Here is a 19,267-nt window from a genome sequence, read left to right on the forward strand (position 1 = left end):
GGCAGGGAAACCCTCCATGGCACACATTCAGGGGTTGCTGCTGGCTAAGGAGCTCACTTGGACTGCTCAGAGACCTCTGTGTAGGAAAACACACACGTATACACAGAACGGCCCTCCTGACCTCACTGCTGTGGAATCCCTTCCATAACCGCAAGTCTTAGGACTTTTTTTTTCCCCAGAAGTTCAACTTCAGAAGAGAAGTGAAGATTTGAAAAACTAAAACATATACACATTTTTCTTTTCTAACAAAAGTGTCTCTACACTTGTGAGTTTTACCTGAAGCCCAATAGCCCAGAAGCCAGCAATGCACTTGGCACTTTTTAAAATTCAAATGAAAGTCTGAATGCTGGTCCTCTTGCCTGAGGCAATAGTTCACTGGGCTCTCCAAAAGGCTTCCCTCCAAGGAATTCACAGAACCTTCCTGGCATGTCCTACGCAAAACTCATCCTATCCCCCTGGAGTGATTATCACCGGCTTCCAAAGTGGAAAATAAAGGTGCCCTGAGGCCATGCCCTGCCCTGCCTTAACTAGTGGGGTGGTGGAAAGAAGGGCTAGTGAAGAAGCACCTGGGCTGCTCTCCCAGTCTTGTGCTTGAATGGCATTTCACATTTGCCGCATCTGTGAATGAACTGCAAATTCCACAATGTGACAGCCTGGGGCTGTCGCCAATGAGGAAAAATCACCAGTTTTGAAAGTCTAGTTGGAGATTGCATCAGAGAAAGACACAGGGGGAGGCGAGGGAAGCAACCCAGCCTCTAAGAACGCACTTCACAATTTCTCTGAAAGTCAGCACGAAGCTCGTGGCCTCCCGGGGAGGGCACATTTGCAAGGGCCAGATCTTAGCCCAACTCTCCCCCTTCCTTTCCTCTAAAAGTCGTAATTTAATTACATAATTAATTACATAATTTATCAGCTCAGGCCTTCCCACCTGAGAAGTCATCCTTGGAGTGGTGTCAGGTGGGAGCACCACGATGGAGATATACTAGTCCGCCGTCATCCCAACTAGAGCACGCGACTGGGTAGCGCTGCACAATTGCTGCTCACTTAGCAAGCTCCTTCCCTCTACAGCTAACAGCTTCCTGCATCTTGCTCTCAAAGCCCTTAGCTCTCTTTATCTGGCTATTTTTAGAAACTGGCCTTCCAGATAGAGATCCGCTTCCCCAGGTGCCATCTTGGCACCTTCCTCAGCACCTCAAACCAAACGCACCCAGGATGCCCTGGGTCTTTCCTTCCTGCAGGCTGGAAGGTGACGCCCTTGCAGCCCTCAAGCCTCGCAGGCCTTCTGCTCCCTCTCTCTTCCTCACTCTTATGGCCCATTCTGCCCCAGAAGTGCTTCTCCTACCCTTCAGTCACCTTCTCATTCCCACTTCTACTGTGCAGGCAGGTATGTAGTGGAAGTAAGAGAAGAGCGTCACAATTCTGTCATTTCACGGGACCCTGTATGTCTCCCCGGTCCGGATGAATGGCTGACCCAGTCCCTCTCACACACGGCTGGCATATCCACCCAGCTGACCGCCGTGCGTTCGTGGGTTTGGCTCAAAACCTTCCCGTGCCTCTCCCAGGGCTTATGCTCCTAGTCAAGAGCCTTCCTGACGGGACCCACCTCATCCCCTCCGTGCCCTTTCTCCAGTCTCAAGGTGCCAGGCTGACATCACTTTTTTAACCCCAGCATCAAGGCTCCCCGCGATCCTTTTTTCCTTCCTCTCTACCGATCAGAATCCTCCTGACCTTCAGGAACAGTCTTGTTCATTCAATCGTTTGAAAAATACCCGTTGAGGGCTGTGACGTCCCGGGACGTCCCTCCCCCAGATATCTCATCCACATAGATTCGACTCCTTTATTCCTCTAGCATTTGCTTCCTGGGTCCCTCAATTCATTCTTGGCCTTTACTGACTGCCTTGTACCATCTGTCTTTTCATCGTGCCACCTCATCGGACTGTGAGTCTCTCAAGGACAGAATTGTGCTTTATTCATTCTTGTATTCCCCATGGCAACGAGTGCCAGACACGAGACATCGTGGGTCCTCACATATTCTTGGAACAAACTAATAATCATTTTAAAAAATCCAGTTACGGGAATTCAGCTTCACTAGAAACGTTGGGCTCTCCAGCCAAAAATGTAATAAAGACTCCCTTTATTCTGGGTTTAGTGCAAAATAAACAGAGAGGCTTGCCTTTTTTCACAGCATAAGCGCTACTTGTGTGATTTACCGATGGACAAGGAGATTGTCTGCACTTTATCCATGCGACCTCTTGTCATCGGAGCTGTTTAACACCCTCCCCTTTCCCCTTGAAATCTGAGGCTAATAAATAGTTATAAACTGAATTAAAAGCTGATCTGACCCTCAGTACACATTTAGATGGTTTAGCTATGTGGGTATCACAGTCCAAGACATGTTGTACTGGAAGAAGCTGGCTACACTGTAATTATCCCCTTTTGATGATCAAATCGGAAATTCACAGCCTAAGAAACTGCTAGCCAGTGATTCCTACCGGCTACATAGATGAAAGGGAAGCGGGAAGGCAGTGCAGCGATCTCTGTTGCTCAGCTCTTTGTGATGGAGACCAGTCTGGGCGGAGGGGGTCGGGGTGGGAATGGCTTGAGAACTGAGGTCATGCTGAGGCACCAGAGGAAAAAGCCGGCAGTCAGTCTGGGCCCTCCTCCTACAAACCAAGAGCTTTGCAATGCTGCTGGAGAATCCAATGCTCTGTGTTTCATTTTCCAACCTGAAAGCAGTGGGGCGGGTAACAGAGGCTGCTTCTTTGGAGAACAGTCAAGACCTGCTGTCTGCAGGAACCTGGAAGGACACCTGCGCCAACAACCAGTCCCTCTGGCCCATCAGGGGTGCTGAGGCCACAAACCAGGCAGTCCGTGGGCCTGGCCCAACAGTCCACCACGCTCCCAGGTAGGGGACCTGACCTGTTGCTTCTCCTCCCAGCAACCATCACCAGGGTGACAAAGTAATGACTTGGGAAATCGTCTTTCTCCACTATGGGACAGCAAATCTGGGGAGGGCAAGACTGTCCTTTCAGTTCATTGATCCCTTGATTCCCAGGGCCCAGCATAGCGTCTGCTGCCCGATTAAAATGTAGTGGAGGAACGAACGAATGGGCACGGCATCCACCTGCCTTGGCAACAGCCTCACGGGGATGGGGCCGGGGGGAGGCGTCGTCGCTGACCCCTCCAGCATGGCTGAGGTGACTCGGATGAACCACCTGGGCCCTTTGCCACCACCTTCACCCCAGTCACCTCAGGAGCCCCACCCTACAGAACCGATCTGCCCAACCAGGGCAGAGAGGGGCTTTCCCGGGCCCAGCTCAAGCCCCTACTTCTTCCACAGAGCCTCCGTCCCACTGATCTCAAGCCATTTATTTATTTCTTCTATAACCTCTCCCTTTCCAAGCTGCCACAGAATTTGCCATCCAGTCCACACCGTTCAATGTTGGAGTACATACTGCCATTTATTTATTTCTTCTATAACAAATTACAAGGCTACTTATTCGTCGATTTCATCTAATGAGTGGGTATAACATTACTTATTTCTTTCAACTCGCAAACAATTTATAATATTTATAATTTTCAGAGGGTTGTGCGTACAGCACGCCGGCCAGGGATAGGGTTTCCCAGATCTGCCAGGATGTGCACAATTTCAAATATTCTGTTCTGTTAGCTGCATAAACGCCCTTTTGCTTTTCAGATGCAGTGACCTATTTTTCGTTGGGAAAACAGGTCACCCTAGAACTACTTCTCTTGTTCCCCTTGTGGTTGGTGGCTGGTGAGCCCAGACCACATAGAGGCTCTCAATAAACAGAATCATGGAATGTTAGCACCGGACAGGATCTAATACCTCTTCTTGCCCAAGCTCTCTGTAGGCTGGGAGAAAAAACCCAGGAGAGCTACATGCGATGACCCAGTTCGGCAAGTCTGGGGATTGAGACGCTGTGGGCTCCCATCATGGCCCTTTACTCCCTTGCTAAAGGGTCCGACACAAACTGCCCACTTGCTACCATCTCTCCTCCTGCCACAGAGGCAAAGCCGGCCAGCTACCCTGTGGCCTTCGGGGGAAGCAGGGCTATATTTAGCTTGGAGGGACCGCTGCCTTCTGAACTCCACAGAGATGAAAACAGACCCTCTTTCTTTAAACCACCCAGTGTAACCTGCTGCACGTCCTCTTGGTGGGGGTGTGTGTGTGTGTGGAGAAACTCCTGGCCGGGAAGTGTTTGGACCTTTCTAGAGTTAATTACTCCCTTTCAGGCGCCATGCCTCCACCCCTAAGAGCCCCCTCCCCAGATGCTGGGGAGATAAGGCCGCTGCTGAGGGGAAAACCTTGAAGCATTTAGCAGCTAACTGTGGCTCATAAAAACCTGCAGTCCTGGAATTTAAAAAATTCACAACAGCCTCCATCCCTGTGGTTAAGAGAAGAAAGAGCTTTTTCAGGTCTCAGCGCCCCTCCAGAAGGAGGTGAGAGAGCAGAGGGGAGGGGTACCGGATTCTCCCCACCGTTGGAAGTGAACACCCTTCTCCTGGCTCCCTCCTCATCCTCTCACTCCTGGCCCCTCCAGACTGCCTGGGCTTCCGGCTGTCACAAAGGAGAAATTGGGGCTCCGGGGCCACTCGGGGGATAGGCCACCCCTAAATCTCACAGCCGGGGCATTTCCAATCAATTCTGGGAACGTTAACTGCTTTTGCAAAAGAGCCTTTAAAATACTGGGCAGAGAAGAAGGTGGGGTGAGAAGGTGAGGAAAGGAAAAACCCGTTATGTTCCCTGATCTAACAGTCCACGGGCCTCAGCCACGAGCCTTTCTGTGAGCACATGACTTAGCAAAAGAGCCAGTGCAGAGAGGGCTGTGCACAAGGGCATCTGGATTTGTCATCTCTCCTTATCTAATGCTTTTTCCAACTTGTCCACCGCCGCAGACAGGAAACAAAGTCTCTTGATTTAAGACCCTCTGAACTCTAGGGAGTTTCGGTTGGAGCTCTGTTTTCCAGGTTTAAAAAAGATATATTCACTTGAAACTAACAGTATTTTACATTTTATTATTTGCTCCTGTTTCCCTCTTTTGAAGAAGGTTTTGAGAACTGGCCCAAGACTCATTTTCCTGCAGAAAATGCTGTTTTACAGTGAGGTGCCCAGAGACCCCAGAAGGGTCAGTCCCTCTGGACATGCAGCTACAAGTCTTAGCCTCCAAGGGGACCCAGACTCAGGGGTCCTGCCTTCCACTCTGGGGTCTAAAACTTAGACCTCAGAAAAGGGGAGAAAGGAGACCCTGCTCGGTTAATTTTCTGGATGAAATGAACCCAGGTTGGTGAATCAGTGGTAAGGAGAATCTCTTGTAACACTTTATAGTCTGCAAAGCACTTTTCCAGAAATCATCTGATTTTCCCCCTTACAGAAGGAGTGTGTGCCGTGCCATTCTGATGGAGAAACCACTGCCCCTCTGGATTACAGACTTCGTAGCTGGAAGGGATTGAATTCAACCCACTCATCTTAAAGAAAAGAGTGGACTCGCTCTGTGCTCTGGCCAACAGGGAGCTCAGGGGCCAAACCTGTGAACTCTCCTTGGGTGGGGTCATTCATCTGAAGAAGAGGCACTTTTTCCCTCCTCTAGAAGGGAATTTATGAAGTGTCAAGGGGCCCCTGAGGATGCCCCAAGCAGATGTAGGAATCCACGGAAGCAGAGTTAGCTCATCGAGTGAAATTCCATCATTCAGGCCCCAGGGTTTAGTGACTCATGCCTCTGGCATCCCGGAGTGGGATGAACTTGGTCTAGACGGATGCAGTTTTCTTCCACTCTCTGCTTGGGGAATTCCAGTGTGCTCCGGAGAAGGAACAAGCCTATGAGGGTCATCTATAATGGTCTGTGATCTGTTCCCAGTCTCCAGGCGTCAACGAGGGTGCATAGTATAGAACCCGGCTTCACCCTTTCAAAGTAAGGGTGAGAAGAGATGGGGTGTCTTCGTGACCTTCACTAGCCTAATTGTTTACATCTGGGGTCACAAGACACAGAGAAGGTATTACCTGACACTTCACTCTTGGCTGCTTTTAAATTTATGGGCCCCCAACCGGGGGAAGTTGAGCGGAGTGGGGCTTTAATTTTCACTTTGATGTGGAAGAGTGCAGGTGAGAAGTGTCTGCTTTCAAGGCCAAAGTCATGACGGGCCAGAGAAGCAGTAGAGAGAGATCCAGAGCACACACACTAGCTGGCATCCCTTCTCTGTGTGTGTGTGTGTTTGTGTGTGTGTAAGATGCATGACCCCAATTCACACAATGGTGGGCACTGCCAATAGCCAGCTAGTGTGCACCCCCTGTGTGGGCTGGGTGCGTTTTCATAGATGCAGAGAAACAAGGGATCTTAGAACTTGGTAATCACCTCGTCCTGTGTCCTTCCCATGTAGGGATCTGGCTGTGCTATTCCTGGCAGGAGGTCATCCAGTTCCTGCTTGAGCTACTCCAGTGACAAGGAGCTCACCTCTAACAGGTAAGCCCCGTCCCCTGTGTTGTAGAGTCTTCAGACTGTGTTGAAGTGTGCAGCCCCATCACTCAGCCTTAGAGTTTTCACACCGAGCTGACATCTACACCCCAATCCCTGCCCATCCATCTTAGTTCTGGAAGTTAGCATTAATCGCACTCTTCTCCATGGTAGCACTTCAATAGTTGAAGAGGACGGACATGTCTCCCCCCACCCCCATATCTCTCTTCTTGACCCAGTATCTTCATTTCTTCATATGGTGTGGTTTCCAGACCTGTCTCCACTCGGCTTGTCCCTCCTCCGGGAGACACAGTTAAGAGGTGACCCCAGAACTGCACTTAGTTCTTGGTCCAAAAAGCAAGGAGTTTAGGGAAATAAGTCTTCCCCCAGTGTATCAGTTTACATTCACTTTTCTAGCGGCCATACCATACCTTTGGCTTGTACTGAGCTTTTAGGCAACCGGTTCCCTTCAGGGATCTTTTAAATATAATCGGTGCTTTCAGTCAATTTCCCTGGCTTTTACTCCTTAGCTATTCCCGGCTCCCGCCCCCCACCTCCCGTGAATCTTGATATAGGACCTTATATTCATCCCTAACATGTTCCAGTTTGGGTCTATTATTTCAACCTCCTGAGGTTTTTCTGAATCTCACTCCATGATGTTTTATCCCAGCAATCCCTCCTAGTTTTTGTGTCTCCTATAAATATTATCAGTATACATTTTAATCTCCACGCAAATTTCTGATACATGGTGGAAAGGCAGAGAGGAGCCCTGGGCTACACCAGTAGAGACCATCCACTGTGTTCACGCTAATTAATCAGCAGTTCTGGGTATCATGAGTCACGACTCCCCGCTAGCTGCATGTCCACCAAACCTACATGTCTTCCTCTGGTCCACACACATCTAACAGGGGACATTTCTCTAGCCAAGACGAGTGACTGCATGACTTAAGCTACTGACACAGCTATTACACGAGGTATTTCGGAGAAGCTTCTCACATCCCACAAATATTCCTGGTAGGTGGTCTGGGTGGCTCCCTACCCATCGGGCCAACCCCGCCCGTACACATGAGCTTGAGCCACAAAGTCCTGGATGGCAGAATCTTCTGGTAACTCTTCGAGGTTCTCATCAGACACCCTGAGATCTAGGCCTGTTGATGACCTGCTTTTAGCAGATATCAAAGGGCAGAGGTTACAGGGGACTACTCATCAACTGAAAATTTCTACAGCATCCCTGGCTAGACAGGAAGGCTTCTAGTCTGGTCCATGGTAACCAGTCTGATTCGTATGACAGCAGGAGGGAGGCCTTCTAGGAAAATATAAAGCTTAGAGGTTGCAGAAGTTATCCAGCCCTTTAAACCAGACTCCCCTCAGCTAGCCCTCTCTGGGCTATTGTAAACTCATTTAGGACCTAGGCTCCTTGCCTTGGAATGATTTTCCAACTTTCCCCGAGACATGCATCTTGTCTTCTTGTGTTATAAGGGCTGGACGACAAGGGTCATGTTTACTTTCCCCGGTGGCGTCCCAGACCATGACGTGTGTACAGCAGGCCTCCAACAAATGTAGGTAGATACTAAGCTTTCCTATCACAGAATCTCAGCCCTTCCAGAATAAGAAAGTTCTCGCCAACGTATTTTTTCCCAGTCATTTCTCAGCCTATTCCACCCAATTAAGGTTCTGCTTTCTCTATGACCCATCTTATTTCCCCCTTAAATGCTAAGCAGTAGAACTGGCCCATAGAGCTATTCCATAAACATTTCTCTGTTGAAGTGCCCTTCACAGAGTCCTTTGCCAGCACCATTATTTTTTTTTTTCTAGTGACAGATGAGCCTTCTCATTTTCCCAATCCAAAACCCACAAACATTTTGGCCCACTCTCCTTTGACTCAAGCTATCAGTGGCTTTCTTATGCCCAGAAGCCTGGATCTTTGCTTGACAATCCATGCGGATTACCCTGAGGTTGTAGGATGAGCAAAAGCCCATTAACAATGTCACACGTTTGGCCTTGAATCAAGGCCAGCAGGTTGCCGAAGCTGTTGGTTTCAAGCAGGAGCCTAAAGAAGTCTCTTTCTATGGTCTGCTGGCCGTTTCAGAACTTCGGAAATGTAACGGTCAATTCATTAGAAAGAAACATCTCAGTCATTGGTGATAGATATGGACTAATATTTATTTGTAGTTGATTAATACTGGGATTCCAAAATTTAGAGATCCCTGATTTAACTTGTTCAGTAGAATTATAATACTGTTAGATCCAATTACTACTAAAAAATTTCTGGGGACCACCCCCCGCCAAAAAAAACCCTCAAAGATGTCACACATAAGTTCACTGTCCTATTAGGCAGGGCAATACTATGAAGGAATGATTTGCTTCTCCGCATTTCTCATCACTGTTTAGTTTGATATTTTATCCTAGGATATTCTTTTTTTTTTTTTTTGTGGTACGCGGGCCTCTCACTGCTGTGGCCTCTCCCGTTGCGGAGCACAGGCTCCGGACGCGCAGGCTCAGCAGCCATGGCTCACGGGCCAGCCGCTCCATGGCATGTGGGATTCTTCCGGACCGGGGCGCGAACCCATGTCCCCTGCATCGGCAGGCGGACTCTCAACCACTGCGCCACCAGGGAAGCCCTATCCTAGGATATTCTTCACCCAAGTGGATAATGATCTTTGGTTTTCATTTCTGGGAAGAAGAAAATTTGGGAATTGGAGATATTGCTCCCGTTAGGTACCCAGCATTATTTTTATTGGATATGATGGTGAATTAGATGTAAGCCCTGCCCTTTGGAGTTTCCAACATTGGAAAGATGAGATACATATGAGTGGGTGCTAATTATTTCATATGAGGTTATAAAGAATGGCGATGGAAAATGTGAAACTGGACTGGATAAGTCCACCCTCCAAATTATAAACTTCATGGTAAAGCAAAGTTGTCATCAGGAACTGGAAGACTAAATAAAGTACGTCAACTCTGCAACCATCTCTTCTAGTTATCCCAAATAAAACAGCAGCATTTGAAGAGTGTGGTCTCATGCTGCCAGCTGAGAGAAGGCTGGGAATCCTTTTCCACACTATTATGCAGGCTTGGACCAGTTCCCAGCATACTCAGTGTGCTCCTGGAGCATATGAGAAAGACTGGGACAGACTGAGTCATGGGAGGAAAATGTAAAGACCACAGTCTGGGGAGAACTTCCTCCGGAGACCAAATAGGGCAATTTCAAGAGTCACCTCTCCTCAGCATTAGTCCTGAGGTCAGCTGGCGGCTAAAGCACAGTGAAGGCTCCTTGGCCTGGATTCATGGCAGATCCAACATCCCCTTGGGGGTTGGAGTCCCCTCGAGGAGGGAGTCTTGGCTGCCTCATCTTCCTGTCCTAAGCCCCACATATGTTGCACACAAGAGGACTGCATTATATATTTGTTCATTTTGTTCTCTGGCTGGAGAACTTGTTGAAAAGATCAATCTGAAATTTAGTCATAAATGTAGAAGGGTCACGAGCCCTTTTGCCATTCCCAAATGCTGACTTGGGTCAGGCTGGCAACATCAGAATCATCTGAGAGAGCTTAAAAATAATAACCTGGTCCCATAGTGGGAGACTCTCATTCAGGAGGTCTGGGATGAGGTGCCAGTGCATTTTAAAAGTGATTCTGGAGACTTCCATGGTGGCGCAGCGGTTAAGAATCCGCCTGCAAATGCAGGGGACACAGGTTTGTTCCCTGGTCCAGGAAGATCCCACATGCCGCAGAGCAACTAAGCCCGTGTGCCACAAGTACTGAAGCCCGCGCGCCTAGGGCCCGTGCTCCACAACAAGTGAAGCCACTGCGATGAGTAGTCTGTGCACCGCAACAAAGAGTAGCCCCTACTCACTGCAACTAGAGAAAAGCCCGCGCACAGCAACGAAGACCCAACACAGCCATAAATAAATAAATAAATGTATTTAAAATAAAATAAAAGTGATTCTGATCCCCAGCTAGATCTGGGACAACTGTCCTAGGGCAGCCGGTCCCCAGGATGACCCCAAATGACCAATACCCTCTGTAGTCACACCCTTGGGTAATCTCCTCCCACACTGTATACTGTTTGTCTGAGTGACCAATAGAATACAGCAGAAATGATGGTCCATCACTTCCGAGATGAGGTTATGAAAGATGCAGCTTCCCTGTTTTGCTCCCTCTCTCTTTCTCTTTTGAGTCACTCACTCTAGAGAAAGACAACTGCCATGTCTTAAGGACACTCAAGCAGCCTATTGGGAGGTTGTGTGGAGAGGACCAGAGGCCTCCAGCTGACAGCCAGAAGGAAGCAAAAACCTGCCGACAACCACAGGAGTCAACTTGGGAGAGGAGTCCCCAGCTCCAGTTGACAACATGACTGCAGCCTCATAAGATGTTCTGAGCAGAGTGAACTGGCTGACCACTCCTGGATTCCTGACCCTCAGAAGCTATTCAAGACAATCCATGTTTGTTGCAAAATATGAGGGGGGTGGGATAATTTGTTACACTGCCGTTGCTAGCTGATACACCTTCCTAGTCCAAAGGGCAAGCTCCTGTACACAGCACAGACCTTTCTAGCTTCATTTCACACTATTTCCACATTCATAATTACAGTCTTGAGTGGTACCGACCTGCTCATCCCCAGTTCACACCTCCGTGCCTTTGTGTCTTTGTCCAAGTCGTTCTCTGTGTCTGGAATGCCCTTTCCCCACTGATAGCAGCCTCTTCTCCAGAAATCCTTCCTCAACTGCCCTGGCACCAAATGAAATTGGTTTAGGTCCCCCCACCTGCCACAAAAGTGATCACACACACTTCTCAGAATCATAGGTGAGAAGTGAGATACATGGAAGAAGGAAAACATTCACATGAAGGAGTCATCAAGAGCACATGAACTTGTCAGACAGAGAAAGACAAATACCATATGATATCACTTGTATGTGGAATCTAAAATATGACACAAATGAACCTACCTACGAAACAGAAACAGACTCACAGACTTGTGGTTGCCAAGGGAGAGGGAGGGTGAGGGAGGGATGGAGTGGGAGTTTGGGATTAGCAGATGCAAACTGTTACATATGGGATGGATAAGCGACAAGGTCCTACTGTAGAGCACAGGGAACTATATTCAATATCCTGTGATAAACCATATGGAAAAGAATATACAAAAGAATGTATATATGTATAACTGAATCACTTTGTTGTACAGCAGAAATTAACACAACACTGTAAATCAACTACACTTCAATTTAAAAAAAAAAGAGCACAAGACTTGCCTCTATGTTGTTGATCAGCGAATTGTCAAACTTGAACCCAGGAATTCTTTTGTCACTGCACACCACACCCACATCTTCCGTGTGCTTGCAGTCAGTGACACCCCAGCCATTGGAGGAGCAGGCTGCGAGGGTCCCCTCATTGCCGGTGCAGTAGACGTTGTCCAACCAGATGGGCCCTAAGGAAGCAGAGAAGAGAGAAGCCAAACTCCACGTCAGAGCAGGTTTGAGTCTTTGGGGGCACCAAGGGCGTACACAGAAAGAGAGTTTTTCCCTAATTTTGGTAGCTGTGTGTGGTCATCAGTTGGTCAGTGTGTTGAGATATTGCATACAGTTCTAGACCATCTGGATTCCCTTGCCAGAGGGATGAGATTTAGGGATGTGGCAGATTGAACATGATTAGAATAGAAATCAGATTTAAGCCCAGAAGGCACGTGGTATAATGGGAAGAACAGGGACTTTGGATACTAAGCTGTTTGATAGGAATTCTGGCTCAGCCACTTAGCTGTATGATCCTGATCAAAGCTCCCTTTTCTCATCGGTGAAGTGGGGATAATAACGACACTCGAATGACAGGGGCGTATGCAGATTAGAGATAATGCATGACATGTGCCTAATTTATCATTGGTCCATAGTTACTCAAAAAATGGTAATGACGGGGCTTCCCTGGTGGCGCAGTGGTTGGGAGTCCGCCTGCCGATGCAGGGGACGTGGGTTCGTGCCCCGGTCCGGAAGGATCCCACGTGCCGCGGAGCGGCTGGGCCCGTGGGCCATGGCCGCTGAGCCTGCGCGTCCGGAGCCCATGCTCTGCAGTGGGAGAGGGCACAGCAGTGAGAGGCCTACGTACCGAAAAAAAAAAATTAATAATAATAATATAGGACGCTTGTGAGACATACAAGCAGGTAGGCAAGGGAGTGCTGCCCCAAGAGCTGGGTGAACTACATTTTTATAATCAAAGGAGAAGTGGGGAGGGGTAGAAGACCACCTTCTTCCTCATTCTCGAGTAGACATCGGGCTTCCATCATCATTCCCTCCTCCACATCGGGCGGGGGGGAGTTTTTTGTCCCTCTGTGGCCCAACCAGGACTGTCATGGCGCTATGGAAATTAGCAAAAAAGGTGGCAATCCATGCTAAAATAAGGTAAGTCCTCTCAGGTTTCAGTATAATGAGGGTCTTCTACTTTGGAATGTCATCTTTATCCTGTATTTTTGTTTTTAGTGCGTGCAGAGGAACAAGTCCTAGGAATTGTTAACTTACTGACCTCAGCGGCAGGATACAGGTGTCATTTTCCTACCATTGTTTTATTGTCTTGAGGCCTGTCTCGTGCTTCTGTTGCATGGTTTTATTGCTAAGCAAGCTTGCTTTCTTGAGTGATCATTAACTTACAGGGGTCTCCCAAAGTTCCCTCTCTGTCCATGATCTCTTAGTGGGATTTTTAAACTATTGGATTATCTTACCCTATCCCTATCAAAATGGTGTAGCCCCTGTAGAACACAGTATGGTGCTTCCTCAAAAAATTAAAAATAGAATTACCATATGACCCAGCAATTCCCACTTCTGGGTATATATCCAAAAGAATTGAAAGCAGGGTCTCCAAGAGACATCAGTACACCCATATGCATTACAGCATCATTCACAACAGCCAAAATGTACAAGCAACCTAGGTGTCCATTGACTAACTGTGGTCTATACATACACTGGAATATTATTCAGCCTTAAGAAGGAAGGGCATTCTGACACATGCTACAACATGGAGGAACCCTGAGTTCATTATGCTAAGTGAAATAGTCCCGAAAAGGCAAAAACTGTATGAATCCACATATATAAAGTACTGAGAGTAGTCAAAATCATAGAGACGGAGAGCAGAACGGTGTTTACCAGGGGCTGGGGGAGGGGGAGTTGGGGAGCGGTTATGTAATGGGTATAGTTTTAGATCTGCAAGATGAAACGTGTTCTGGAGATGGGCTGCACAGCAGTGTGAACGTACTTAACATTACTGGACTGTACACTGAAAAACTGGTTAAGACGGTACGTTTCATGTTCCGTGCATTTTTTTTAAATGTTAAGGGCTAGAGGGTTTTCAAGTAGTGAGTTTTATTAGTATTACTACGCAACGAAAGGAAACAAAGTCAAAGCTCCCCTTTTTCTCAGGACTCCGGGAGGACTCTAGTACTGCGGTCCCCAACCTTTTTGGCACCAGGGACTGGTTTCGTGGAAGACGAGTTTTCTGGGGCGGGGGGAGGGGGGATGGTTCAGGCGGTAATGCGAGCGCTGGGGAGCGGCAGACGAAGCTTCACTCGCTCACCTCCCGCTCACCTCCTGCTGTGCGGCCCAGTTCCTAAGAGGCCACGGACCAGTACCAGTGCACGGCCTGGGGGTTGGGGACCCCTGCTCTATAGTATAATGGAGTCAGAAAACCTGGGTTCAAATTCTCTCTGACTCAGGCTTGGGCAGCACGTGACTGGGTCAACTGCTTCACCAAGCCCATTCTCAAGCGAAAATAATGATACCAACAAACAGGTCACCATGGAGCTTCAATGAGATAACATAGGTGCCTGGTATGTGTTCACCCTCCCTTTCTCCTTCCTCCTTCCAGTAAGTCAGAAAAACAATGCATTCTGTTGTCTCCATGATGCGAGGAAAAAGCAGATAAAAAACACTCCCATTGTAAAGATGAGAAAACCAAGGAGAATCTGAGGTTCTTCAAGGTCAGAGGGGACCCGGGACCAGTCTCCTGACTTCGAGGCCCCGCTGAGACATGTCTGCTGCGACAGATGGCTGCTCAGGCCTCAAAGGAGATCACCTCAGGCATACTGAGGGGAACAAAGGGCTTATTGAAAACATCTGGGCTGAGGTTTTCCAACTGGTTTCTCAGTTTGGCCTCGTTTCCAAGCCATCAAGCTCCACTGAAACATATGCTCCCTAATCGATTGCTGTTTCAACAACAAACCAATGTTTGTCTTGCTAAGTACTAGCAACCGAAAAGACCCTCCACGTGTGAAGCGGAGCCTCTTCTTTGGAACATTCTGTAGCAAAGCTGCTGAATGGACAGAGACGGTGAAAAGAAACAGAGCCCTCATTCCCTCTGCAGTGAGAGAAACCACCCCGGCTAAGGAGATGGGAAACAGGACAGCACACAGCTAAAAGCAGCAGGAAGCGCTGCAAAACAGATGCCCCAGGGCCTGCTTTACTTTTTGATAAGGAAGATTTGAAATTAGCACCCTGGAGGGCTAATGGGAACTATTATCCCAAAGAGTTGCTTTCCTAAGAAGCTTCAATTCACCCCCAATAATTCTACCCTCTAGGCATTCCCACCAGTTACCTTCTTAGATAGTGGCAATGTACATTTCTACTTAGCCCCAGATGCAGGCATGATAAACTCATTTGGCCTGATTTCATGATATTTTTTTTTCCTGTATGCTTAATGCCTAACAACTAGACGGTTCTGATTCCAAAGCAACCAGCTCTTGTTCTGCTATTGGAATGCGGGGTGCTTCCGGGCACAGTTCAGTACGTGCCATCTCAGAGCTGCTAGGAAAGTGGCACTAGGGACACAGATGGGGCTCAAACTTTGGATGCAAAATGCCAATCCGAAGCAAAACTCCATTTTACTCTTTCCACTCATTTCATCTAAGAAATCCTTCTCCTGATGAAAGGAGAAGAGACGTACAAACAAGTTAACAGATCATTTGGAGGATAAACATCATAAATAAAATTCTGTTTGAATGCCAGTCCTCCCCAGGGCTGTTGGGGCAGTGGAAATCATTCAACTTAGGCGCTTCAGGACCCCACTGTGATCATCTGCTGGCTTCGTCACTCTGATCTGAAGAACGAGGGAGTGAGGGGGAATCACATCTAACCTCAGATCTGAGGACAGGCAAAGGAGAGCAACCATCTGAGGTTCGGGTGCCTGTGAGGCCATCCAGAAGGTGAGAAATGGGGCAGCTGTCCCCTCTAGAACGTTCTAAAAGGGCCCATGATTTCTCTGAGCTCAGAGATGTTTTGGGAGAAAAAATCTATTGAAAGGCTAGGCTGGAAAACCTAGAAGGTCCACGGATGTTCTCCCCAGCTTCATTACTACAGCCTGAACTTCAAAGGAGTTGATGACGGTGGCACTCCTGGGCGGGTGGCCTCTCACAGGTTCACCTACAGTGTTTCCAGTTCATCCACAGAGCCGACTAAACCCCATCGGAGCACACCCCAGGGCACTGGTCACTATGCTAACTGTTTTTAATATTCTTCAAAGTCAATCTGAATCAGCATTGGTGATGTCGTGGTGAGCACAGCTGCCTTCCAAATCCAACTGAATCAGTTGATTAATATTTACTGAGTGACCCCCTTGTACCCAGTGTTAAAAATCCTAAACTGACGCTGATGAGATTCAAATACATTTTACATTTAAAGGGTCTCTCATGAAAAACCAAGTACCGCTTTACATAGACAGCCTAATCCTTAAAGTCCTAGAGACATGACAGTTAAAATTTTTAGCATCAGTTTCTCCCTTCCTCTCTTTGGTACTTTTTCTCGCCTAAGTCTCGATGGTCTCAATAGCCCCAGAGAGGACGCTTCCAATACTCTAAGTTACTACACCTCCTCCCTCCAATGACTCTCCTCCACCCTACATCAGCCAGCATCCCATGGTCATAGCTTAGACCTTGACATTACAAACAATTGCACTCCCTCCCCAATCGCCATTTCAACACTTCTGCTGTGCATCTGCACCTACAACTCCATCTTTCTAGCACACTCATTCTAGCACTGCAATCTCAACCCACAACCCATCGATCCTAGCAGCTTTCCCCAGTCCTTCAATGGCTCCATGGAGTACCTTCCTACTTACCCAGTGTGGACTTCATGGACCGCGATTTTAGTCGTTCCCTTGAAAATTCCCTCTACTCCTGTGAACTTTTCTACCTTCATCATCCTTGGATGGCAAAGTTTGAGCCAGGCTAACTCACCTCTCCAGCCCCCCCATGGCTGCTCCTGAGCAGGTGAACATGGGATGGGGAAAAACCATACCCATCTTACCTGATGACAGGTAAATTTTGTTTGGGTAGGAAGAAAATAAAGATGTCACTAGAAAAACCCCAAAGTCATTGGAAAACACTTGTTATAAAATAATTAGGCTTAGAGAGCCTGGAATAGAAAACATAAATCTGATGTTACCCCCAGAACACTCAGCTAGCAGAATAAGGGAAGATGTGAAAGGATGGAGAAGTGTCCAGAGTTTTTGTAACAAAGACAGCAAATGGGTTTTAAAACAGCGTATGCTAACTCATCTGTGCTGCTTTCACTCATATCATAGTAAGGAACCCAGAGCCAGCTTCAGAGAACATTTTACTTTAACTGCCGTGTCTTGATCCGGTTATTCCAAAAAGACGTATTCAATTACACAGAGGTGAGACATGTATGAGGCGCTATTTCCTTCTCCTATAATTTCTAGAATAACCAAAAGCAAGGGTTGGAAGGGACCATAACAATGATCTATTTCAGTGACTCCCACACTTGGCTACATGTGCAACCACTTGGGAGGCTTCCAGAAGTTACAGAGTCCTAGATTCCAGCGCAGACCTTAATTCTGAACATCATGGGATAGCACCCCAGGGGATGCTATGCCGTTGGTGTGGCACTAATGCGTTTATCCAGGATGAGAGTTTGGGCACCTCTGATTGATTCCAGCAGCCAGGCCCGCGCTGACACCTGTGCAGCTGCTTGGCCAGGTGGAAGAGCTGCTTTTGCTTTACTAACCCAAGGAGGGGCACTCCAGCTGGAGATTTTATTTAATTTATTTATTTATTTGCTTATTTATGGCTGCGTTGGGTCTTTGTTGCTGCGCACAGGCTTTCTCTAGTTGCGGCGAACGGGGGCTACTCTTCATTGGGGTGCGTGGGCTTCTCATTGTGGTGGCTTCTCTTGTTGCGGAGCACGGGCTCTAGGCACCAGGGCTTCAGCAGTTATGGCATGCGTGATTCAGTTGTTGTGGCTCGCGGGGTCTAGAGTGCAGGCTCAGTAGCTGTTACACACGAGCTCAGTTGCTCTGCAGCATATGGGATCTTCCCGGACCAGGGATCGAACCCATGTCCCCTGCACTGGCAGGCAGATTCTTAACCACTGCATCACCAGGGAAGTCCAGGTTTTATTTTTAAATAATGTCCTTGACCCTTATCTACTTTCTTATTTAAGACCACAGACTATGACAGCTTCAAGAATTCTTAGAGAGCCTAACTTTCAGATTAGGAAACTGAGGGCAAGGAGGATAAATGTCTTCCCACAAAGCATATAGATAGTTAGGTCGACACAGGACTAAGCCCAAGGTTCTGGGCTCTAACACCTGCCCTCCCTCAAAATTTTTTTTTCCCCCAATTTTTTTTTCAGTGTATTGACTTAAAAAGGGAGGAAAGAAGAAGCCAATCAAAGTGAAAAACCCAAAGGAACTCGGTTCCTGTCCTGGCCAAGCCCAGAACAGTGTGTTGGTATTAAAAGTGTGAACTCTACCGGGACAGGAGGGTGGAAGAGTCAGGGGACACTAGCCTATGGGCAGCCTTTGTGACAAAGAGCCAAAGGCACTCCTTCCAGGGGGCGGAAGAAAGGCACCATCTCCCCCTGGCTGACGCAGCCCCAGGCAGGGCACAGGGCTCAAGAGATAACCACAGACTGACTTCAGCCGCTCCCTAGGGTCACTAACCAGCCTGGTTTCCCAGGATCAGGAGTTTCCCAGGCTGCCAGGCTTTGTGTGCTAAAACCAGGAAAGTCCTGGGCAACGCAGGACCGGCGGTCACCGTCCCCCTCCCTGGCACCCCTCCGCTCCCACCTTCCAGCACAGACACGGAGGCTGCCCAGATGGTGTATTATCAGGAATTGCTACTTGACAGTAACTGCAGCTCCGTTTGCCAGGCTATCCCCCTAGAAGCCTGTGCCCGGGCTCTCCAGGTGACCCCAGTGCTCGGTTCCCAAGCGCAGAGTGGTTTACCTTCCCCTTTGCCGTAGGAAGAGCTGGGGGTCCAGGACTTGGCCTCCACGTAGCCCAGCTCCCGGCAGACGACGTGGGCAGCGTGGATGGAGAAGTCGTCGTCACACACGGTGCCCCACCGGCCGTCGTAGTACACCTCCACCCGGCCCTCGCTGTGCTTCCTCTTCTGGCCCGCCAGGCGCAGCTGGATCTTGACCACGTCGGAGGGCACCTGAGGCCGGTGGTACTCCGGGGCGGGCTGCTGGAAGTACTCGGGGTAGTGGGGCCAGCTCTCGTACTGCGCCAGGCTCAGGGCGGGCAGGAGGGCGAGCACAGACAGACAGCCGCAAAGGCAGGAGCCTCCGGGTCTCTCCATCCCTGTCCTCGGGCTGGAAGACCTGATGGAGGGGGACACTTGGCGCTCAGGAGGGATGGGCAGGAGTTCCCTGGAAGAGAGGAGAGGTTCGGGTTACAGACATCTGGAAAACGGCCAGTGATTTCGTACTCTTTTGCTTAGGATTGAAAGCTCATTCCGGATTCCAACCTCTTCTCTTCTCCCATCTTATGCTTCAGCTAGACAGGCCTGGGAAGTCCTACTTC

General features: G+C 48.6%; 1 protein-coding gene and 1 non-coding gene across 2 annotated transcripts in view; one reads left to right on the forward strand and one right to left on the reverse strand.

The window, feature by feature from the left end:
* Nucleotides 1-19,267, reverse strand: part of LOXL2 (lysyl oxidase like 2) — a 102,691-nt gene that overhangs the window by 54,763 nt on the left and 28,661 nt on the right. Inside the window, exons 2-3 of the mRNA XM_067745161.1 lie at nt 18,689-19,113; nt 11,722-11,897 (exon numbers count right to left, since the gene is read on the reverse strand). Of these exons, the coding sequence (XP_067601262.1) occupies nt 11,722-11,897; nt 18,689-19,043 (531 nt within the window). The 5' untranslated portion in view covers nt 19,044-19,113. The remainder of the gene's footprint in view (nt 1-11,721; nt 11,898-18,688; nt 19,114-19,267) is intronic.
* On the forward strand, nt 8,466-8,602 carry LOC137228453 (small nucleolar RNA SNORA2/SNORA34 family). Its single transcript, XR_010945245.1, has one exon. It is a non-coding gene; the product is annotated as a small nucleolar RNA SNORA2/SNORA34 family (small nucleolar RNA).

The sequence above is a fragment of the Pseudorca crassidens genome, chromosome 7 (genome assembly GCF_039906515.1).
Source record: "Pseudorca crassidens isolate mPseCra1 chromosome 7, mPseCra1.hap1, whole genome shotgun sequence".
Taxonomy (NCBI): domain Eukaryota; kingdom Metazoa; phylum Chordata; class Mammalia; order Artiodactyla; family Delphinidae; genus Pseudorca; species Pseudorca crassidens.